Source organism: Takifugu rubripes, chromosome 1 (assembly GCF_901000725.2).
Source record: "Takifugu rubripes chromosome 1, fTakRub1.2, whole genome shotgun sequence".
Taxonomy (NCBI): Eukaryota; Metazoa; Chordata; class Actinopteri; order Tetraodontiformes; family Tetraodontidae; genus Takifugu; species Takifugu rubripes.
Window position 1 is genome coordinate 8203929 of NC_042285.1, and position 23093 is coordinate 8227021.

The following is a 23093-nucleotide window of genomic DNA, read 5'->3' on the forward strand; positions in this document are numbered from 1 at the left end:
GCCAGTGGATATATTCAGCTTCATTATCCAAGAGATGCTCATCTGAATATTAAAACATGCATTTATGTATACAATTTTGAATAACTATAACTCCACCAATTATCTTGCTTCATTTATATAAAACTGGATGAAAATTTCATCCTGACCTGGACTAGTAAACAGAAGAGTCCACAGGGAGCCCTCCTCTGCATCAAAGCTAACCTCAGGTAGAGATGCAGTCTAGATGGGGGCAAAAAAAAAAGCAAAGGATAATGGTGAATATCTACAAATTCAAAAAGGCTCCCATGGTTAAATGCCATCCATCCATCCGTTCTCTACCGCTTATCCGGGTCGGGTCGCGGGGGCAGCAGCCTAAGGAGAGAAGCCCAGACTTCCCTCTCCCCAGCTACCTCCTCCAGCTCATCCGGAGGGATCCCCAGGCGTTCCCAGGCCAGCCGAGAGACATAGTCTCTCCAACGTGTCCTGGGTCTCCCCGGGGGTCTCCTACCGGAGGGACATGCCCTGAACGCCTCACCAGGGAGGCGTCCAGGGGGCATCCTGACTAGATGCCCAAGCCACCCCATCTGGCTCCTCTCAACGCGGAGGAGCAGCGACTCTACTCCGAGCTCCTCCCGGATGGCAGAGCTTCTCACCCTATCTCTAAGGGAGAGCCCAGCCACCCTACGGAGGAAGCTCATTTCAGCCGCTTGTACCCGTGATCTTGTTCTTTCGGTCATTACCCAAAGCTCATGACCATAGGTGAGGGTAGGAACGAAGATCGACCGGTAAATCGAGAGCTTCGCCTTTCGGCTCAGCTCTCTCTTCACCACAACGGACCGGTGCAGAGTCCGCATTACTGTGGACGCCGCACCGATCCGCCTGTCGATCTCCCGCTCCATTCTTCCCTCACTCGTGAACAAGACCCCGAGGTACTTAAACTCCTCCACTTGGGGCAGGATCTCCTCCTTTACCCGGAGAAGGCACTCCACCTTTTTCCGGTCGAGAACCATGGCCTCGGATTTGGAGGTGCTGATTCTCATCCCAGCCGCTTCACATGCGGCGGCGAACCGATCCAGTGATAGTTGGAGGTCACGGGCCGATGAAGCCAACAGGACCACATCATCCGCAAAAAGCAGAGACGCGATCCTGAGGTCACCAAACCGGATCCCCTCAACACCATGACTGCACCTAGAAATTCTGTCCATAAAAATTATGAACAGAATCGGTGACAAAGGGCAGCCCTGGCGGAGGCCAACCCTCACCGGAAACGAGTTCAACTTACTGCCAGCAATTCGGACCAAACTCTGGCACCGATCGTACAGGGAGAGGACAGCCCGTATCAGCGGGCCCGACACCCCATACTCTCGGAGGACCCCCCACAGGACCCCCCGAGGGACAAGGTCGAATGCCAAGTCCACAAAACACATGTGGACTGGTTGGGCAAACTCCCATGCACCCTCGAAGACCCTGCGGAGGGTGTAGAGCTGGTCCACTGTTCCACGCCCAGGACGAAAACCACATTGCTCCTCCTGAATCCGAGGTTCGACTATCCGGCGGACCCTCCTCTCCAGTACCCCTGAATAGACCTTACCAGGGAGGCTGAGGAGTGTGATCCCCCTATAGTTGGAACACACCCTCCGGTCCCCCTTCTTAAAAAGAGGGACTACCACCCCGGTCTGCCAATCCAGCGGCACTGCCCCCGATGTCCACGCGATGTTGCAGAGTCGAGTCAACCACGACAGCCCTACAACATCCAGAGCCTTAAGGGACTCTGGGCGGATCTCATCCACCCCCGGGGCCTTGCCACCGAGGAGTTTTTTAACTACCTCGGCAACTTCAGCCCCGGAGATACGAGAGCCCATATCCAGGTCCCCAGGCCCTACTTCCTCACTGGAAGGCGTGTTGGTGGGATTGAGGAGGTCCTCGAAGTATTCCTTCCACCGATCCACAACATCCCGAGTTGAGGTCAGCAGCACACCATCACCACTATACACAGCGTTGACAGTGCACTGCTTCCCCCTCCTCAGACGCCAGATGGTGGTCCAGAACCTTTTCGAGGCCGTCCGAAAGTCGTTCTCCATGCCCAAGTCTTTGCCTCGGCAACCGCCGTAGCTGCACTCCGCTTGGCACGCCGGTACCCATCTGCTGCCTCAGGAGTCCCACAGGCCAGTAAGGCCCGATACGACTCCTTCTTCAGCTTGACGGCATCCCTCACCGCTGGTGTCCACCAGCGGGTTCGGGCATTGCCGCCACGACAGGCACCAACCACCTTGCGGCCACAGCACCGGTCAGCTGCCTCAACAATGGAGGCACGGAACACGGTCCACTCGGACTCAATGTCCCCCGCCTCCCCCGGGACATGGTCAAAGCTCTCCCGGAGGCGTGAGTTGAAGCTCCTTCTGACAGGGGACTCTGCCAGGCGTTCCCAGCAGACCCTCACAACACGTTTGGGCCTGCCAGGTCTGTCCGGCATCCTTCCCCACCATCGGAGCCAACTCACCACCAGGTGGTGATCAGTTGACAGCTCCGCCCCTCTCTTCACCCGAGGGTCCAGAACATGCGGCCGCAAATCCGATGACACAACCACAAAGTCGATCATCGATCTGCGGCCTAAGGCGTCCTGGTGCCAAGTGCACATGTGGACGCCTTTATGTCTGAACAAGGTGTTCGTTATGGACAATCTGAGACGAGCACAGAAGTCCAAAACACCACTCGGGTTCAGATCAGGGGGGCCGTTCTTCCCAATCACACCTCTCCAGGTCACACTGTCATTGCCAACGTGAGCATTGAAGTCACCCAGGAGGACGAGGGAGCCCCCAGAAGGGGCACTCTCCAGCACTCCCTCTAAGGACTCCAAAAAGGGTGGATACGCTGAATTGCTGTTTGGACCATAGGCACAAACAACAGTCAGGATCCGTCCCCCCACCCGAAGGCGAAGGGAGGCTACCCTCTCATCCACCGGGGTAAACTCCAATACACAGGCACTGAGCTGGGGAGCAACCAGAATTGCCACCCCTGCTCGTCGCCTCTCACCATCGGCAACTCCAGAGTGGTAGAGAGTCCAACCCCTCTCAAGAAGACTGGTTCCAGAGCCCTTGCCGTGCGTCGAGGTGAGGCCAACTATATCTAGTCGGAACTTCTCAACCTCGCGCACCAACTCAGGCTCCTTTCCCACCAGAGAGGTGACATTCCATGTCCCTAGAGCCAGTTTGTGCAGCCGGGAATCAGACCGCCAAGGTCCCTGCCTCCGGCTGCTACCCAAAACACAATGCACCCGACCCCCTTGGCCCCTCCTGCAGGTGGTGAGCCCATGGGAAGGGGGTCCCATGTTGCCTCTTCGGGCTGCGCCCGGCCGGACTCCATGGGCAGAGGTCCGGCCACCAGGCGCTCGCCAACGTGCCCCACCCCCAGGCCTGGCTCCAGGAGGGGGCCCCGGTGACCCGCATCCGGGCAAGGGAAACTTGGCACCAAAGTTGTTCAGCATCATTAGGGGGTCCTGGGCTACGCTTTGTCTGGTCCCTCACCTAGGACCTGTTTGCCATGGGTGGCCCTACCAGGGGCATATAGCCCCAGACAACGGAGCTCCTAGGATCATTGGGACACGCAAACCCCTCCACCACGATAAGGTGGCAGCCCAGGGAGGTTAAATGCCTTCATGGAAATATTAAGAGCAGTTATGTGTTTGACTCCATGAACTGCAACTAACTCAACATACTTCGGTTGGTGTCAGTCGATTCCCATAATGCACGTGAACAGTGTTATCGGTTGGAAATAACTTGTTTTGTGTCTACAGGAGTGAAACCAGTGCTTTTCTCAGACTGGGAGAAGATTGACAGTGTGGAGACAAGGGTGAAGCCATTGGAAAACCCAGAGAAAAAATATTAACTGTGCAGGAAATGCTCCAAGTTGTGCATAAGTGAAGCAAGCATAGCACCTACAGGTGAATGAAACAGTTTGTGGTGCATTGATGGATATCTGCTGTATTTTATTGTAATGAACTAAATGTCCTTTATACTTTTGTTTACAACATTTAACCGTTTCTACATGCTGGGTTCTGGCCAAAGTGTACCATAAGACATGGTTTAGAAAGTTTAACATGACATGTTGCATGTACCACTATTGACAGATTTAGTGTAACAGTAGGCCAAGCAAGATTCAAAAGCTTGAGCTGAAATTTGAGTATTCAAGTTGACATTTGCCAATGCCTGAAGTCCAATAATTTGAAACATGTCAGGTCTATAACACCAATCTGTTGGCACCATGTTGCTTTAATACCCATGGGGGAGAGAAAAAAAAAAAAAAAGTCAACTTTCCAGAAGTACATGTTAAGTCCCACGACGTTTAGTACACAACAGTCCAAGTTTGCTGTCTCGCCGCACGCCGGTCCCGATTAACAGCCTGCGCCCCGCCGCCGTAGGTCGCGTTGGACGCGTCAGCCTGCGCCCCGCCGCCGTAGGTCGCGTTGGACGCGTCAGCCTGCGCCCCGCCGCCGTAGGTCGCGTTGGACGCGTCAGCCTGCGGCCCGCCGCCGTAGGTCGCGTTGGACGCGTCAGCCTGCGGCCCGCCGCCGTAGGTCGCGTTGGACGCGTCAGCCTGCGCCCCGCCGCCGTAGGTCGCGTTGGACGCGTCAGCCTGCGCCCCGCCGCCGTAGGTCGCGTTGGACGCGTCAGCCTGCGCCCCGCCGCCGTAGGTCGCGTTGGACGCGTCAGCCTGCGCCCCGCCGCCGTAGGTCGCGTTGGACGCGTCAGCCTGCGGCCCGCCGCCGTAGGTCGCGTTGGACGCGTCAGCCTGCGGCCCGCCGCCGTAGGTCGCGTTGGACGCGTCAGCCTGCGCCCCGCCGCCGTAGGTCGCGTTGGACGCGTCAGCCTGCGCCCCGCCGCCGTAGGTCGCGTTGGACGCGTCAGCCTGCGCCCCGCCGCCGTAGGTCGCGTTGGACGCGTCAGCCTGCGCCCCGCCGCCGTAGGTCGCGTTGGACGCGTCAGCCTGCGCCCCGCCGCCGTAGGTCGCGTTACATGCGTCAGCCTGCGCCCCGCCGCCGTAGGTCGCGTTACATTTGTGGTCTTCAAATGAGTTTGCCAGTTTTCCAACACGTTTTAAGATTGAAGCCCGTGTTTCCACTTCAATGGTTTCCACTTGTACTGAAAGAAATAGTGGACTCCTTTCACATTTTTAAGTCTGACCTTTCGTCACATGAAAATTAGACTTGAGCTTCAACCTGCAAACACTGTCAGTGCAACAGTTGAGTTTCAGTTGCAATAGAGCATAGTTGTGATTGGCAGTTAATGCCAAATATATTAAATAGTCACATTCAGAATAGAATCAAACCTTTTGCATTTCTCTCCAACTTGGACTCCATTAACTGGAGAAGTTCAAGGACCTTCCCTAAACCAAGGTCTTTGGGAGATGAGTCTAAAGCCCAAGCAAAATTAACTTTAATTTCATGGAACAATTATACTACACATTTTAATTTGGGTGCAATCGTTTACCTTCTTTTTTCTGCAACACCTCTCCATTTACCCCAACTACTGATGGTGAACCTGCACATTAAAAATGGCTGTTAGTTTTTCTTTCGCAATATGGCTCTAAAAGCATAAACAACTTTTCCTAAATTGTCTGAAGTGTGCCAACATGTCCCCAAAAGCAGCTGCCAAGTTAAATTTTTTTTTTTAGACGTCGGGACAAAAACATGGACAGCGTCAGTATATTTAATAGACATATGCGATTGTGCACATTTTGTCATGATACTTTCACAGAAACAAACATGGGGTCAAAAGAAGTCACCACCAAGGTATTTTTCTAACCAAAATGTTTTTAACAATTTCAGGCATCTTATCACCTCTTGCAATATAGTTACATTTTCCTAGAGGGAAACAACTTTGAAATTTGAGACTAAGGGTTAGTTCTATAGGTTTACATGCCTTTCATCTTGCCATCCCACTGATTAATCACAGGAGGCATTGTGTTAAGCAATCTTGTTAGGACTTTTTTTGCTGGCATGAAGATTTTTTTTGACAGCAGTCTTCTTTCACAAGTCTATGTACATATTACCCAGGTAGGATGATAAACAAAATAAATTAAACTCCTACTCAAAGACTTCATTGAAGCTACTTATAGGACAACTCCAGAATGTTCTTATGAGCTGCCACACAGTTTCTACAGCCTCTTCAGCATGTAGGTTGTCCTCTCCATTCAGATTTTTGAATTATGAGGAGTTTGCATTTTTCCAGAGGAAATCTCTCCAGTCATATGGCTGTAGTGGCGATTTGTGTGTCAATTATATATTAGTCCAATTCAATTACAATTTTTACCATCACCTTAATATAAATTTGCCAAGTTATCTTCATCTAGGTAGCCAAGGAGCTTTCTAGACAGTTTTGTATTATAAGCTTTAAGAAATACTTTGGCAGTGCCCAATGTTTCCCAGTACAAGTCCTTTAATGTTCTGTTCAAAAATAAACAGGCTAATTAAGGCTGTATCCACCAGATATGGTCTTGAAGTCTATAGAGTCCATTACTCACCCAATGAGTGCAGTTACAAATTACCAGTATTGAAAATCTAACAAAATGCAAAAATAATACACCCACCTGTGACCAGCCAAATAGCCAGAACAGACATAAACCTGGTCCAAACTACTTCCATTGTAAGAGCTTCCAGTCCCAAGGAAGACTCTCTGCCTCAGATGTCATGTTTTAAAGCCCATCCTTCAGGCAGAACAGCTGTTGCCAATGAGCTCAAATTGATCCTCATGAGTCAGCCCTCACTGTGACTGAGCCCCGTCTCTGGCACCTTTCAATCTCACAAGAATAGATAAAATTTCTTAATCTGTTTGGGTGTTTTCTCAAGATAAACGTGCATTTATTTCACATTAGCCATCAATGCCTGAAAAAAAAGAAAAGTTCAAACTTGAGACTATTTTTGGTTAAAGTATACTGAACCGATTACATTCAGCTACATTAAAATGTCATTTCATGTCATCAGCAGTATACCAAAAATTGTCCATACTTATATGTCCAAAATACTGATGTATGCATTGTTGGGTCACCTTCATATAATCTTTTTTTTATTTTTACAATAAGTTTGTGTGTGTGTGTTTATGTGAGAAGGGGGGTGTTTTTAACATTCTAAAAGGGGAGAATTATGGTCATTATTTTTAAGCCAATTTAGCAACAGGCAGTGATTATCTTTTAAGGGTTCCAGTAGTGTAACCAGCCTAATGTACTGACACATTAGATTCTTTAATTTCCAAGACGTATCAAGAAATTTTGCAGTGTGTAGGTTGTCAGAAGAGATGTCAAAAAAAAGCTTAGCACTGGACCAGAACCAATGTATCTCAAAAGTCTCAGCTGACCTAGTGTCTTATTTTAGCCTGGTTTCCCTTTTATTTATTTTTTTTTTACATCTTTTTTTTGTGTACTTGTGTACTAGAAAAACTGAGAAGTAGACAATGCAATCACATCAGGGTTAAAGGGTGCTTTAATTATGGTAAGTATGTATCATCAGTATATTCCATATGTGTGCTCCTTTCCATCTCTGTATCTGTCCAGGTAGCGCAGTGGCCGTCTGTGAGGGTATTTGACCTGTGGAGGGTGGTAAACTGGAGGCCTGATGAACTCGAAGACCGGCTCCTTCATGCCTGTAGGGATCAAGAATCAATGCGAGAAATGACATATTATTCATTGAAATTCTACTACTTCAAGAAAGAATGTAATTAATTGACTCACTAAGCGTGCTGTGAAAAGTTTTGGTGACTGATTCATCCCACTGGGACTGGAAGAAGGCCAGGCCTGCAGGAGTGATGCTGTCCTGGTGCTTCCTGTAGAACTCTAATGTGTTGAATGTACGATCTTTAAGGGAATGACTGAAGGAGAGACATCGGCTCAGTGTCTTTTGCACAATTCACAGAAAACAATTTTGTGACCAAACATCTGTACATACTTCCTTTCAATGCACCAAAGTTGGAATGCTGTAAATGATAATCAGGTATGTTTGCTTACCATTGCAATGGTCTGATATCCTCCTTGAAGTCGATGCGTGCGTCCTGTTTAAAGAGGACATAAATGTAGCGGTGGAAACCTGTTCCTCTCGCAGGGAAGGGTGGAAGGTAGTGACACAGCTCTTGACCAGCCTGCACTGCCTTTCCTGGTATGTTTCCTCTGTGGTAAACATGTATAGCAAAAATGGAGGTCAAAAGATATCTTCCTCAACATGAAAACATGACATCAACTGTAACACAGCAATCTAGATACATTAACCATAACAAAAACTTGTTCTAAAATAAAGATTTATCATCCAACATGACATTAAAGACGTACTTACACCAGCCAGTGGATATATTCAGCTTCATTATCCAAGAGATGCTCATCTGAATATTAAAACATGCATTTATGTATAAAATTTTGAATAACTATAACTCCACCAATTATCTTGCTTCATTTATATAAAACTGGATGAAAATTTCATCCTGACCTGGACTAGTAAACAGAAGAGTCCACAGGGAGCCCTCCTCTGCATCAAAGCTAACCTCAGGTAGAGATGCAGTCTAGATGGGGGCAAAAAAAAAAAGCAAAGGATAATGGTGAATATCTACAAATTCAAAAAAGCTCCCAAGGTTAAATGCCTTCATGGAAATATTAAGAGCAGTTATGTGACTCCATGAACATCAATGAACTGCAACTAACTCAACATACTTCGGTTGGTGTCAGTCGATTCCCATAATGCACGTGAACAGTGTTATCCTGGTTATAGCAGATGTGGAGTGGGACCTGTGGTATGAAATAGGCCATTGAGAAAAGATCTTTGAAAACTCCATAATGATCTGCTAGCCTCTTTATCTGAAACGGGCCATTGCTTTGTTCCCAGGTCTCTTGTACGCGGTCTAGAGGGATTTTGACTGTGAAAGAAATGAAGTTAGCATATTTGACTCAATTATAGATTTAAACATGAAGTGTTCCTTTTAGATAGTGTATGGTCAGCTTACAAGTTTGCCTTCTCAGTGCCCTTTCCAGTTCCACATTCTTTTTGTTGTTCTTAATGATTTTCTGCCTCTCCCTCACTTGAATGGTCCTGCAGGGTCTATAAAATGGCATTCCAATGTCCACTCGTTCAACATCTGCAACAATAACCTTCTGTGATTTTTTTGAAAGTTTAGCCTTGACTAAATAGCTCATAACAGTTTCATATAGTCAGAAGGAGAAAACCCCTTGTTCTTCCTCACCATTTACAGGATCAGCCTTTTCCAAATAGCCCCTGTAGGTCTTCCACCACACTTGTTTGTTTTTAGCCTCCTCTGCTTGCCTCAGGTAAGGAGTGTAGCTGCGGTATTTCTCCAATGACTCCAGGTTTTTCACATCAATCTCATCATTTGGCATTGGTCCCAGAGGAGGAGTATGTTTACAGACAATTGCTAGCATATGGAAAAATTCCTTAAAATTAATCAATTGTGGTATGCACAGATGTTATGTTTTTAAATGGCCGCTTGGAATCTCATCAAATTTATTCTGAAACAGAATCACATGCTTAATTACACACTTTCCACATTTTTAAAACAGAGAATAAACATACAATGTCTGATAGTAAAAAAAAAATTAAAATGCCCGTATACATGTCGGAAAACTACCTACAAAATAGTAGCTCGTCCAATTATATCACTAAAATTGCGCCTTATAATAGCCAATTTAGGATGCAACTAATTTCTGCATATTTTATTGGAATTTAAAACAAAAGATTCCACAAATTCCGTTTAATCGACAACAATAAAGTCTGACACAATTCGAACCACATGGTTTTTTTTCTTAACATTTCACCCACGTATGACTTCTCACGTTTTATCTCGATTTCGACACGCTACTGCGACAACACGCTAGTTAATGGTGCAAGGACATGCTTATATACAAATACGAAAACTACATTTTCACATTTAACTCTATGTAATCATTTGAAAAATAAATCGTAGCAATACCTGTAGTAACAAGTGTCCTCGCAGTATTGACAACTAAATCTGTTGCATTTCGCAAAGCAAAGGAACGTATCATGCGCAGCGCCATCTTGGAATGAGTTCCGGGGGTTGGGGGGGAGTTCCAAAAAATACGGTAGCCGAAAGGGAGAATACTACTCCTTTTATTTTGTCTCTTTTGCAACTTATTTGTTTACTGTGAATAAGACGTGCTTGAATTATGATATTAACTACGTGACATATGTCTGTCAACAGCGTGTGGTGTTGGTTAGTTTGTTTCGTCACCACAACATTTTAATGCACTATAAATAGTTACAAAACCGCTTCCCGACGACACGTGAAGGCAACATTTTTTGTATATTGTCGTCATCAGTGAAGCTATCCCAGCCTGACGGCTTTCAGCTTAATTATAGATGCTGTCCACTAATATAGATTTCAAGTTGAAGCGGTAAGCATCGGTATTAAGTAAATAGTTTGGTGTTGATAAGCGGAGAATACAAACGTGAAGTGAAAATACATAAATCAGTTTGCCCCTATGTTCTGATTATTGCTGATCTATAAGTGATGTAGACTGAAATGTTTAAAAGCTAACGTTAGCTAGCATTAGCGTTTATTTTACTTGGCTAAATAATGTTATTAAATTTCATGCTAATGTCGCTGTTTGGACCGAGATATTTACTGATATTTTGTTTGTTAATATTGAAGCTTTATGACTGACGCATCAAAAAAATGTGAATTTTGAGAGTGTTTAGCTATCTATTCTTGTTATTCTTTTGTCTAATCAAGGAAGGTTAAGTGACATAACTGTAATTTTGTGATAAGGTTATAATGTATAGGTAGCTTTTAGTTCTATAATCTTGATTATCCTCCTTTTTTCATTTTTCCATAGGTGTGTCACTTTCATGGTTAAAAATGGATTCTCAAAATTCAAACTTGACCTGTGCCATCTGTCTGGAACGTTTCAAAATCCCTGTAACCATCCCCTGTGGTCACACTTTCTGTCATACCTGCATCAGTAAATACTGGGAGAGCAAATCTGATAAATATCAGTGTCCATTTTGCAACACCAAGTTTGACACTAGACCCATGCTGAAGCGCAATGTGTCCATGTCTGGCCTTGCTGAGGCTGCAAACAGCACCACTTGTAGAGAGTCACTTTTAAGGGGAAATGATGGAGTGAAGGCCATGCAGCTGTGTGATCGCCATAAAAGGCCTCTGGTTTATTACTGCAAACAGGACAGAACACCTGTGTGCCATGAGTGTGGCATTTTTGATTGCAAAAATCACGAGAAGGTCTTGTTGGAGACGGAAAGAGAAAATCAAGAGGTATGTTAACATATTGTATACGACAATATAGTTTCACCAAGCTAAAGTTCCAACAACTCTGGAAAAATTAGTTTTTTATCACCTGAAGGCTGATGTTTTGCATGGACTTTCCAATGTTCTCCCCTTCAATGTGTATGTTAAGGTTGATCATGTGCCACAATATACATTTTTGCTGTGTTCATATGATGCATGTGTTGCAGCTTCTGCTAGAAAGAAAAAGCAACGAGGTTGGGAAACTTATCAAGGAGACAGAGGAAAAGATCATCAGCCTAACAGAGAACATTAGTCAAACCAAGGTGAATTCCAGCCAGAAGTCCCCTATTGTCTGACAATTAGCTCATAAAACAAGTGAAACAGCCATGGAATGAAAATTATTGAGTAGGAGAAGGATAAAACTTTTGTGTACTGTAGGTTGCATCACAGTGGCTATAATCCATAATTTATCTATTACAAATGTGCTCTCATTCAATTTTCAATTAAAGCTTGTCATTAATTTGTGTGCTGCTAATAATAGTGAGTAATTAATGCCAGATAATATTGGCAACATTCTGAAAATCAACTTAAACTAAAGGGTTATTGGTTAGTCTTGAACATTTAGACATTTTATCGAAATGGACATCCATTAAGACATTGCCATGTTCATAACAGCCATCTAATAATTTGTGTTTTTCATTAACAGGTGTCTTTTCAGCAGACATCCACATGGGTCAACATCAAGTTCTCCAGCATGATAAAAGTACTGGATGAGAAGCAGAAGGCAACAGAGCTCTTTATTAAGGAGCAGCAAGAAATCACTGTCAGTGAAGCAGAGGCTCGACTCGCCGAGCTCCGAGAACACAGCAGGATATTGCAAGAGAGCCAGGCCCGCTTAATGGCTGTACGTAACCTCCCTGACACAAAGCTCATCGAGGTTGGTGCCTCCGTTGATATTTCTGTCATTTGGCTAAAATTGAAAAAAGTAAATAGATGTGCTTGATTAAGAACATTTTTTGTGGATTTTCTGTTTAAATGCAGCAACATTTACAGCCTAATGCAACGTTATATGCATATTTCTGCTCTCAGACTGTAAACGAAATGGTCACATTTACCATTATTCTCAACAGGAATCAGTGGTCATTGAAGTTCCACGTCTGAAGGGCGTTGCCACAAATGTAAAGCCGAATATCCAGGATCATTTGAATGCCGTAACAGAGATACTTTCCCGCATCTCCAAGCTGGTATCTGATGACCTGGACAAGGCTGTGAGCTCCACTGAGGGTCACGAGAAGGAAGGTAGTCAGTCTCTTGAAAAGGCATACTTACACTTTAAGTCTAAATCTGATTTTTTTTTTCTCAAGCTTCACACTGTTCTCCAGGTTCTCCTCAGGATAAGAGGCCAGTTTTAGCTGTGGTTCCCAGTCCAGCTGCCCCAAGTCACCCTGGCGGAAAAGAGGGTCTCGGTGCCTGTGAGATGTTAGATCTTTGCTCTCTGACGCCTGCAGTTTGCGTCTGAACCGTGTAACTCACTTCCGTTGTTCTCTGTGTCTCTTTACAGACCGATGCTCCCTGACATTTGACCCCCGCACAGCCAACGGAAACTTGTTCCTTTCCCAGGAGAATTGCAGGGCAGAGCATCTGACATCTGGGCCTCGCCCTGTTCCACCACACGAAGCTCGCTTCGATCACACATGGCAGGTGCTCTGCTTTCAAGGTTTTACGCACGGCCGGCACTACTGGGAGCTGGAGTTGTCCAAGCCGTGGGCCTACCTCGGGGTAAACAGTCACCACTGTCGTTTCATCCATCCACATTAGCTGCACAACATAATATTTAAAACAAAATATATACTATTATACATAAATTTAAGGTGGTACTTGGACTACAGTTCAATAGTTCCTTTATCTGTTACTTTAATCTTCTGCTCTACTACATTCTGGATGCAAACTGGATTGGTCATTTGGAATTTCACCAGAGTACATTTCTCAACATTACTTTTACTGACGTACCTAAATGCTCAAATATTACAACAATGAATCCAGCTGCATTGTTTCGACAGGTGACCTACGAGACCATTCCCAGGAAGGAGAAGGGGAAGAGGTGCATGGTGGGTATGAACGAGCTGTCATGGAGCCTGCAGCTTGACGATAACAAACTCAGTGCATGGCACAATGGCCAGCAAGAGACTCTGGTGGGCAATACGCAGCACAGTCGCATTGGCATGCTGTTGGACTACGAAGCAGGGACGCTGACCTACTACGGCGATGGCCAGACCCGACTCCACACCTTCCACTGTGCCTTCACACAGGAGCTGTTCCCTGCCTGCTGGATAGGAGAGGGAGTTAGCATAACCCTGCGCTCCAAATGAGCTGACTGAGTGGAGCATCATCATGTAGCCTCCCGGAAGCACCCCCTGGTTGTTCATTTGAAACTCTGCACAATGACTGGATTTTTGGAAGCAGAACTGATGGTGAAATACACATGCTCCATCAAACTTCTCCTGAAAATTAATTACAAACTGTGGTCTGATATTACTCAGGGCTGTGTTGCTGACTAATGGCATATTTGATTTACCTTGAAAATGCTGATAGTATTTTTGCTACCACAAGGGAAAATGGCTCTGTTCATTTAATCACTGTGTTGATAATCATTTAAAGGATTTGAGGTTTTTTAAAATAAAGATTTTCAGATTTTAGCTTCTCGGTATAAGTATTTTCTGGGTTCTTTTAAAAAAAAAAAAAAGCAGAATACTTAAACATTTTTTAACCCAGATAAAGCTGATTGATAGATAATGAAATTACAGGAAGCACTTTCTCAGACCTGACTTGAAATCCTGCCAGATATTTAGTGGTGATATTTGTCAATATTTATACATGTCTTCGCTAATTTGTTATTTTGGTTTCTTCAAAATGAAAATCATGCATCAAATCACTCTTGGATTGTACACTACCCTAACTGTAAAAAAACATTTGTGAAGAACCCGTCTACGGTACATTCATCCTACATGAACCGCCACATTTGGGATGATATCACAGTTTTGTCTAACATTTTGGCACATGAGCTGTTTAGATTGTCACTAGACTTACATTACTGCAGCCTATTCAGTGACATGTTCACAGGCTGACTCTTGTGTGCTTTCAAGAAAAAGTTTGGCTGCTGAACAGCTCATCTTAAAACACTAAACATGTAAATACAGGTAGCATTCTGGTATCATTAAGTCTTTGCAAACTTTAAAGCTCAATCAATGTGAATCTTTTTGGTGACTTCAGGAATCACGCTATCCATTCAAATGATTACCAATGTTCCATAAAAACTTCTTTCATACAAAACTGAAATGTATGAACTTCTGGTCAAGGCAGGGAGACTTCAAGTAGTCATTACAGCGTTGTAATAATTTTCCTTTTACAGTGGAATATGGGAAAGCATCTATAGATTTGCAATATGCTGTTGAATTTTTAGCATTTTAATGTTGAAGCTGGATATAAATGCTGAATTTACACTAATATGTGTACAATTTTAGCTATGTGGGCATGAACTCCCACAGAATGTTTGTTCTCCTTCGCAACGTGGGTTAAAAGAAGGAACTGATAAATTATTGATGAATAACTATGAACTTCATTGCAAAAAACTGATCACTCAGCCTGTTAAAGTGTTTTGTGATGAACTTGCTTGACTGTACATATGTAATTTTTTTTGTGTGCCAGAAGCACTTAAGGGGGTGTAATTGATTTCTCTTTTTTGTTTTTACATAACATGCAATAATGTTTGGAAAATTGCTGCCCTTTGCAAAAGTTGTAAAAAAAAACCAATTGTGGTTTACATGAATTAAGATAAATTTAATAAACTCAAATGTACACCTCATAATAATTAGTTCATGCTTTAACAGATATTCAATAAATTAGATTATAATAAATATAGCTTTACATACAGTCATGACAGAGCAGAGGAGCCGGGTGCATAGCATTATGATACGACTAGATACGTTGTACAGACAGGTGGCCGTAAGAAAGAACTGGAGACTCAGACAATACAGAAATAATAAAAAGAGGAAGAGTAAGTAGACTGAGTGCTGTTCTTAAGTGTTCAGAGACAGGAAGTGACATCATTGGGTGACTGCTCCACTCTACTGCACATTAAAACGATAATCCTCTCCAGTCCGTTGTTCCCTTCCAGAATCAAGGATTTGCTCCTGGGGCTCTAATCTTTATGGTCTTCTCGTCTTGCAGAATCATATTAAAGAAATCTACTGTTGTGAAAACTTCTCCACATTAGCGTTCCTGCGAAAATAGACTTTTTTCCCTTTTGGATCTATTTAATAAATGTCTGTACACACAAATCATAGAAAAATAAATCACTGCACTCACCTGAATAGATCGACCAAGTGATTAAAACCCACCTGGTTCAGTACCGTAATAGAAAATTAGGAAGCTTCAATGCAGCTGAAGATAAATACTGAAATTCTTGGGGAAACAGTGAAAAAACTTCCAAATGTGGTCACAACTATCTGGCTTCTTTTGTCACAAATATCCTCAATACTTCTCATGACATTGAAGCTGAATTACAGTAAAGGAATGCAATAGGTGCCAAATGAGGGAGTTAAGAGTAGGATAGGAAAGGGGAACATGACAATATTGAAGGAAAATTGGTTTCCCTGGAGTCCACGTGGAGAAACAAGGTGATCTGTTAGGATGGAGATTCAAGAATGAAATGAAGTCATGCAGCTCTACTGGTTCTTCTTATCTTCTGGAGGGGAGTAGGGAGGAGGCTTGTCCTGTGAGAACAGTTTTCAAGACAGCAGCAAATCGTTTCAAAGTACAAACAGCATAAAAGCAGACTGTTGACTTTTTGTTTATATTGTTGACTTCAATAAAATGCCCAGATCATCTCTCCTAGAAATTCTTAGAACCCAAAAGCAGGTAGAAAACAGTAGTAATGAGACAGTCCAGGGACTAAAATGGGCATGCTGAAAGAATTTAATACATTCAGGAAATTCAGCTGAAGTCCTTCCTCAGCCAGTAATCGAAAAACTATTCAAAGCTGCAATTAATCTTGTGGCTGAAAAGTAAACATGGCCCTCCCACTGCCAAAAAATATTAATTATACACAAATTTTAAAGAACATGATATGCAATAGCAAAGATATTCCAAGTGTTGACATTTAGTGATTTCAAGAAAATAGAATAGAAATATTTTTGAGCATGTTGATGAATGTTCTGTCATCCAAGTGGAAGCTAATGCTGGGCTTAAGAAAATTCATCTGGAATTTTCCTAAACAAAAAATCAATTTTTGAGCACAAAATCAATGCTAGAATGACAACATCTGCTAAAACATCAGGCCTGATATTAACCAGACTAACAGAGGCAGCTCACCTGTGGCAGGTACAGATGTGTAGGGGGCAGTGTGGCATTGCTGGCACTTGCTGCTGCTTCAGCTGCTTTGGCCTCCGCTGGAAAAGAGATGGCTTACGCGTATTATTATTATTGGGTTTTTTTTTATTTGTTTTTTCCCCACAAATGAATCAGGCTTGCAAGATGGCGCAATCTAATTGGCTGTCAAATTGATAAAGTCATAAATAAGCACTCAAAGAAAAATGGAAGTAACGAAACATGAAAATATTAGATCCACATCTTTCATTATTAGCAATACATTCAAGATAGTTGTAAACTACTGTCCTGAACATAGCATTTTCATTGAGGGAACCATATGCATTTTTTACATGGTTTAGCAAAAGTTGTAATTCTCTCAAAGGGTCCAGGGGATAGTTTTCCATGGAAAGATTAGTAAGAGTTAAAAAATGAAAAATAATAAAAATCCAAATGTGTAAGAACAAAGGCAAAAACCTTCTGTTAATAGTAGATACAAAAGAGAATCACCTGCTGCTGAAGAGGGGAGGTCTGGGTCATGAGGGGGCTGTTGACCAAGAGGAGCAGAATAAGGAGGCGGGGGAATGTAGGCAGCAGAGGCATCAAATGGTGGGGGGGTTGTATAAAATCCATCTGGGCAGAAGTAGAGACAGGTGCACTTTTGCATGGCTCGATTTGGAAAAACAGCAATTAGGATGGGATTGTTTACAGTTCCTACCTGGTGCAGGAGGACAGGGATAAGAGTATCCAGGTGGGGGACCACAGGGGTACATCTCATTAGCAGGCGGAGGAGGATAAGCACAGGCCCCATTGGCCATGTAAGGGCATCCATCAAAGCTAGCAGTTACAGGACAACCTCTTGAGGCTGAAAGAGGATAAAGCAAGTGGCCAGCGATGATATGTTTAGCCGCATGTCGTCGCTTAGTCGCTGGTTGTCACGGTGGTGCCCCAAAAACCTTTATAGACAAAACCTTTACATAGGTGGCCTTTATAGACAATTGGAGCACTTTTTGGGGAAAACCTGGTCTGATTAGGAGAGACGGTGACCATCCCACACGGGATGGTGCCTCTCTCATTTCTAGTAATTTGGCAAATTTTATTAGACCCAAAGTGACCTGACAATCCAGGGTCCAGACCAGGATGCAGAGCTGTAGTCTTACACACCTCTCTGCTACTTCCATAGAACCCTCATCCACCAACAATAATATATTTAACACTATAGAGGTAGTCTCTGTTCCACGGTTAAAAGTTCACCAAGCACAGAGCAGGGGAGCGGTCAATCACCATAATCTTATTAAAATTAATACTAAAGCACAAGTTGGAGAAACTAATATCACAATTAAATGTGGACTGTTAAATATTAGATCTCTTTTGTGTAAATCCTTGTTAGTACACGACCTGATAGCGGACCATCACATTGATTTATTTTGTCTTACTGAGACCTGGCTTCAGGAGGAGGAGTATGTTAGCTTAAATGAATCTACTCCTCCTACCCATCTTAATTATCATATTCCACGTGTTACTGGTCGAGGAGGGGGAGTGGCAGCAATCTATCACTCCAAGTTATTAATTAATCCTAGCCCAAAATATGGCTCCAGTTCATTTGAAAGCCTTACTCTTGGCATCACCCATCTGAACTGGAAGGCAGAAAAGCCACTTCTGTTTGTAGTTGTATATCGGCCCCCTGCTGGGCCACATTCAGAGTTCATGTCTGAGTTCTCTGATTTCTTATCTGACTTGGTCCTTAGAACGGACAAAGTCATTATCATTGGAGACTTAAATATCCATGTAGACGTTGTAAATGACAGCTTTAGAAATGGCTTCATTTCATTACTTGAGTCAGTTGGTTTCCTCCAGCAGATAAACATACCAACTCATAACTTCAACCACACCCTAGATCTAGTTCTGACTTATGGTGTTGAGGTAGAACATGTGTCAGTGTTCCCTCAGAACCCACTCCTGTCAGACCATTCTTTGATCACTTTCACATTTATGATTAAGGATTCTTCTATGCTCAGAGCACAGTCTTACTATAGCAGATGTCTTTCAGATAATGCTGTAGCTAAGTTTAAGGAAGTGATCCCTGTGCTAATCCCAGGACCACCGTGTGTTTCCCCAGGGATAAATCATTACAATCTTAGCCCTGCTGAGGTTGACTCTGTTGCTGAAGGTGCAGCAACCTCACTGAGAATCACGCTTGATTCTGTTGCCCCCCTGAAAAAGAAAATAGTAAATCAGAGGAGGTGTGCCCCCTGGTATAATTCACATATCAGGACCCTCAAGCAGAAAGTGCGAAGACTGGAAAGGAAGTGGCATTCTTGTAAAATAGACAGCTATCATGTAGCCTGGAAAGACTGTCTATTAGTTTACAAAAAGGCCCTTCGCAAGGCTAGAACAGCTTATTCTTCTTCTTTAATTGAGGAAAATAAGAGCAACCCCAGGTTTCTTTTCAGCACTGTGGCCAAATTAACTAAGAGTCACAGTGTTTTAGATCCACGTATCCCTTCTTCCCTTAGTGGTGAAGACTTCATGAGCTTCTTCACTGATAAAGTTCTAGCTATCAGAGAGAAAGCTTACCAGGCCATCCCAACAACTGGACCATCACCAGATGTGCTGACTGTGGGAACATACAGGTTCTCCAACGAGCCCTTAAACTCCTTCACTCCTATATATTTTTCTGAGGCGTTATCACTAATTCAGAAATCCAAGACCACCACGTGTCTTTTAGATCCCATCCCCATCCCCTGTTGAAGGATGTTTTACCATTGATAGGCAGTCCTATCCTGGACCAGATCAATGGTTCTTTAGTGACAGGTTATGTACCCCGGTCCTACAAGGTGGCAGTGATTAAGCCGTTGCTTAAAAAAACATCACTAGATCCTGATGTATGAGCAAATTATAGGCCAATATCCAACCTTCCTTTTATCTCTAAAGTTCTTGAGAAGGTGGTGGTGACTCAGTTACTGGAGCACCTGCAGAGGAACAACCTGTTTGAGATGTTTCAGTCAGGTTTTAGAGCTCATCACAGCACAGAAACAGCACTTCTTAAAGTTACTAATGATCTTCTCATAGCTTCAGATCATGGACTGGTCTCTATGCTGGTTCTGCTGGATCTCAGTGCTGCTTTTGATACAGTTGATCACAGCATCCTGTTACAGAGACTGGAACATGTGATTGGGATTAAAGGGACAGCACTAGACTGGTTTAGATCATATTTATCTGATAGATACCAGTTTGCTCATGTCCATGGTGTTCCCTCCTCATACAGTAGGGTTAGCCATGGAGTTCCTCAAGGTTCTGTACTTGGACCAATCCTCTTCACCTTGTACATGCTTCCCTTAGGGAACATTATTTGGCAGCATGGGATAAATTTTCATTGTTATGCTGATGACACTCAGCTTTATTTATCCATGAAACCAGAGGAGACAGAGAAGTTAGTGAAGCTCCAGACCTGTCTTAAAGACATAAAGTCCTGGATGTCTTCACATTTCCTCCTCCTTAACCCAGGAAAAACTGAGGTCATGGTGTTTGGTCCTGAACCTCTCAGGGATAGATTAGATCACATGATCACTCTAGATGGTATCTCATTAACATCTAGTCTCTCTGTGAGGAATCTAGGAGTACATTTTAATCAAAATCTCTCCTTCAACTCACACATTAAATTAGTCTCTAGAAGTGCCTTTTTTCACCTAAGGAACATCACAAAGATCAGGAAGCTACTGGCGCGGCATGATGCTGAAAAGTTAGTCCATGCATTTGTTACTTCCAGGCTGGACTATTGTAATTCTTTATTATTAGGGTGTCCAAACAACTCTTTAAGAAGCCTCCAATTGATCCAAAATGCTGCAGCCACAGTTGTGACAGGTATTGACAAAAGAGATCACATAACTCCTGTAATGGCGTCGCTTCACTGGCTGCCCGTTAAATTTAGAATAATTTTTAAAACCCTTCTTTTGACCTACAAGGTCCTCAGAGGCCTAGCTCCATCCTACCTGGAGGAGCTAGTGATACCTTATCAGCCCAATAGACCGCTCCGCTCTCAGAATGCTGGTCTACTTGTGGTTCCCAGAGTTTCTAGGAGTAGAATGGGGGGCCGAGCATTTAGATACCAGGCCCCCCTGCTATGGAACCAGCTCCCTGTCGAGGTACGGGAGGCTGACTCCATTGCTACTTTTAAGATCAGACTTAAAACCTTCCTCTTTGAAAAAGCTTATTGTTGTTAATTCTGTAGTTCCAGTTATTATCATAGACAGACAAATTATCATACTTAGGGGGTCGTCTAATCGTTAGGTCACATCTTAGCTATGCTGTTATAGGCCAAGGCTGCCGGGGTCCGGAAACATGATCACCTGACAGGCCTCTGTCACCCCATTGGGTCATGGTTTCCTCTCCTCTGGACCCCTCCCCTCCCCTCTCCTCTCCTCTCCTCTCCTCTCCTCTTCCCCCTCCTTCTCCCTCTCCTCTCCTTCTCCTCTCCTTCTCCTCTTCACCCAGCCGGCCATCAGCAGGAGGGTCCCCCTACATGAGCCTGGTCCTGCTCAAGGTTTCTTCCTGTTAAAGGGGAGTTTTTCCTTGCCACTGTTGCTTGTCTGAGGTTAGGCCATGGGATTCTGGAAAGCACCTTGAAACAATTTTGATTGTATAAGACGCTATATAAATAAAGATTGATTTGATTTGATTTAATGGAGGGGAAAGATTAAGAAAAATGTTTTAATGAAGTATATCACATTTCATCATTGGCATGTAACCCCACATACCTTGAGATGCAACTTGCATCATGTACTGTCCAAACTCTATTGCTCCACCTGCAGGAAAGACGATTTTAAAAGTCGCACTGCCCTCCCAGCCACCTGTCAGAGTAGAGGAATCAATGTATGTGTTGTGTGATGCACAAACCTTAAACTTGTATTTGAAATTTATCCACAAAGTTGTGAATAATTTCAAAAAAGTTGTATAACTGAACACAAATGTACCTCCAGGCTCCGCGTTGATTGTTCCCTTAATATAATTGGCACCTAGTACAGGTTGCTTGATCTCGCAGCCTTTTATTAGGTAGAAGGGCATCATGAAGGACTGTAGCACATCACGCCCTTTAGCCAGAAAAATCACCTGAGAAAGACGGAATGTGTTAGATCTCATATAGGCCTCTAAGCCAAAGCTTCTTTTGCCTTCCATTTTGGACACGGAGAAAACAAAAGCTGCTTATAAGTAGAGAAGTCCAGCAGATATGTCATCAGTCACAGATTTAGCTAGCATCTTCATCTGGGTAAATGATTAGAGTTTCTGGTTTCTTACCCTGTATGGAGTAAGATAGATGCTGCCCTTCTTGCTTTTTCTGAAAGCTTCAGGCAAACTGTCCGCATCGGAGAGAACCAGCTCCACGTTCTCACGACTTATCAAAACACTGATCACACAAAGAAAACAAAGCATTTCAACTGCCTAAAGATTTTGTCTATAAAGGCATTCCTGTTACACTACATCTTTTTGTCAGCTTATAAACGTAAAACAAAAAAACAAACATTCGACATATATATATATTCACATATATATATTCATAATGAATCAAAATTCAATGTCATATCTTTGAAATTAAAATGAGATCCCTGGGTTTAGATTTCAATCCAGTGCCTTAACAGGAGCCATTAATTGCGTGTACTAAATAGTATAGTGGAAAATGGATTAGACTATCTAGTGACAGGTGTAAGGACTGGTGCAGGTTGACCTAAAATGATTTAATTATTATGCAAGTTGTAGAAGGATCACTGTGGTTGTGGCTATGGAACACATTTTCTACAGTTTAAGAGGCCTATATACAAGCAAGCATGAGTCTGATTAATTTTAAAATTCTCTGATAAAGTAGCATTTCTCTCTAAATATCCATATATAGATTTATGTAATCGCAGGTGATTGTGTCGATGATATATCACATTGAAGTCCTTGTTAGACACAATACAATATTTTGTTTAGGAAAAAGTACAATTCATTATTGTAAAGTCTTCCCTTTAATCTCCGTTGGTTTAATATTGGTGATGATCTATGTGGTACTATTTGTTTCGTCACCTGTATGATGTAATATAACGAAGATAATCGCTACTTAATTCATTTTATTATAATAAGCAAATAGAAAAGATGCACGCTTCTATCTTTACATTAAAGCTTTGGGGGAGTCTGGCTCGAAAGTGGACACTTGACTCGTTAGCTAAGTTAGCTTATTATTTCCGTTACCTTTCACTGTTGTTGATGATAACTCCACCGGACTCAGAGTTGTTCTGGTTCAGAGACATGTCGCAGGGTTCTTTAACAACAATACAGGCTGTGAGGGTCTTCTATCAGGAAAATTTATCCAGAATTCGAGCCAAGGCTCCGATAGCGGACCTCTCTACGCTGACAGAAGGGATGTTTTGAGTCTTACTGCACCTGCTCTTCCGCGTTACATTAAGACCCGCCCCCACATGACGTAACAGAAGACGTCAACATTAACGTCGTATACTGCCAAGC

At 43.5% G+C, this 23093-nt stretch overlaps 4 protein-coding genes and 1 long non-coding RNA gene across 8 annotated transcripts; 2 read left to right on the forward strand and 3 right to left on the reverse strand.

Moving 5' to 3' along the window:
- Nucleotides 1–3694: 3694 nt before the first annotated feature.
- LOC115249867 (uncharacterized) lies at nucleotides 3695–8300 on the forward strand. 2 transcript variants are annotated; one of them, XR_003888495.1, is made up of 2 exons: nucleotides 3695–3919; nucleotides 7406–8300. It is a non-coding gene; the product is annotated as an uncharacterized lncRNA (long non-coding RNA). The 2 variants fall into 2 exon arrangements; XR_003888496.1 differs by lacking the exon at nucleotides 3695–3919 and adding an exon at nucleotides 5304–5767.
- On the reverse strand, nucleotides 3933–6688 carry LOC115249843 (glycine-rich cell wall structural protein 1.0-like). 2 transcript variants are annotated; one of them, XM_029836281.1, is made up of 5 exons: nucleotides 6565–6688; nucleotides 5466–5516; nucleotides 5305–5388; nucleotides 4417–5117; nucleotides 3933–4377 (listed from the first exon to the last, which is right to left on the reverse strand). In XM_029836281.1, the coding sequence occupies exons 1-5, from the start codon at nucleotides 6617–6619 to the stop codon at nucleotides 4321–4323; spliced, it is 948 nt and encodes a 315-aa protein (XP_029692141.1). In that variant the 5' UTR covers nucleotides 6620–6688; the 3' UTR covers nucleotides 3933–4320. The 2 variants fall into 2 exon arrangements, with proteins under 2 accessions (XP_029692141.1, XP_029692136.1); XM_029836276.1 differs by having other exon boundaries at nucleotides 3933–5117.
- Nucleotides 7436–10088, reverse strand: mrpl38 (mitochondrial ribosomal protein L38). Its single transcript, XM_003977372.3, has 9 exons — nucleotides 9939–10088; nucleotides 9195–9383; nucleotides 8958–9089; nucleotides 8668–8870; nucleotides 8447–8519; nucleotides 8297–8342; nucleotides 7975–8133; nucleotides 7702–7838; nucleotides 7436–7613 (listed from the first exon to the last, which is right to left on the reverse strand). The coding sequence occupies exons 1-9, from the start codon at nucleotides 10021–10023 to the stop codon at nucleotides 7477–7479; spliced, it is 1161 nt and encodes a 386-aa protein (XP_003977421.1). The 5' UTR covers nucleotides 10024–10088; the 3' UTR covers nucleotides 7436–7476.
- A 123-nt stretch (nucleotides 10089–10211) lies between these two features.
- Nucleotides 10212–14848, forward strand: trim65 (tripartite motif containing 65). 2 transcript variants are annotated; one of them, XM_011618536.2, is made up of 8 exons: nucleotides 10212–10380; nucleotides 10822–11258; nucleotides 11459–11554; nucleotides 11938–12168; nucleotides 12362–12530; nucleotides 12596–12703; nucleotides 12793–13010; nucleotides 13292–14848. In XM_011618536.2, exons 2-8 carry the CDS (start codon nucleotides 10845–10847, stop codon nucleotides 13598–13600), a joined length of 1545 nt encoding a protein of 514 aa, XP_011616838.2. In that variant the 5' UTR covers nucleotides 10212–10380; nucleotides 10822–10844; the 3' UTR covers nucleotides 13601–14848. The 2 variants fall into 2 exon arrangements, with proteins under 2 accessions (XP_011616838.2, XP_003977431.2); XM_003977382.3 differs by having other exon boundaries at nucleotides 12614–12703.
- Nucleotides 14849–15047: 199 nt separating this feature from the next.
- wbp2 (WW domain binding protein 2) lies at nucleotides 15048–23036 on the reverse strand. The gene is made up of 8 exons (XM_003977371.3): nucleotides 22821–23036; nucleotides 21891–21999; nucleotides 21569–21704; nucleotides 21353–21445; nucleotides 17314–17460; nucleotides 17106–17228; nucleotides 16602–16678; nucleotides 15048–16003 (listed from the first exon to the last, which is right to left on the reverse strand). Exons 1-8 carry the CDS (start codon nucleotides 22877–22879, stop codon nucleotides 15956–15958), a joined length of 792 nt encoding a protein of 263 aa, XP_003977420.2. The 5' UTR covers nucleotides 22880–23036; the 3' UTR covers nucleotides 15048–15955.
- Nucleotides 23037–23093: the final 57 nt, after the last annotated feature.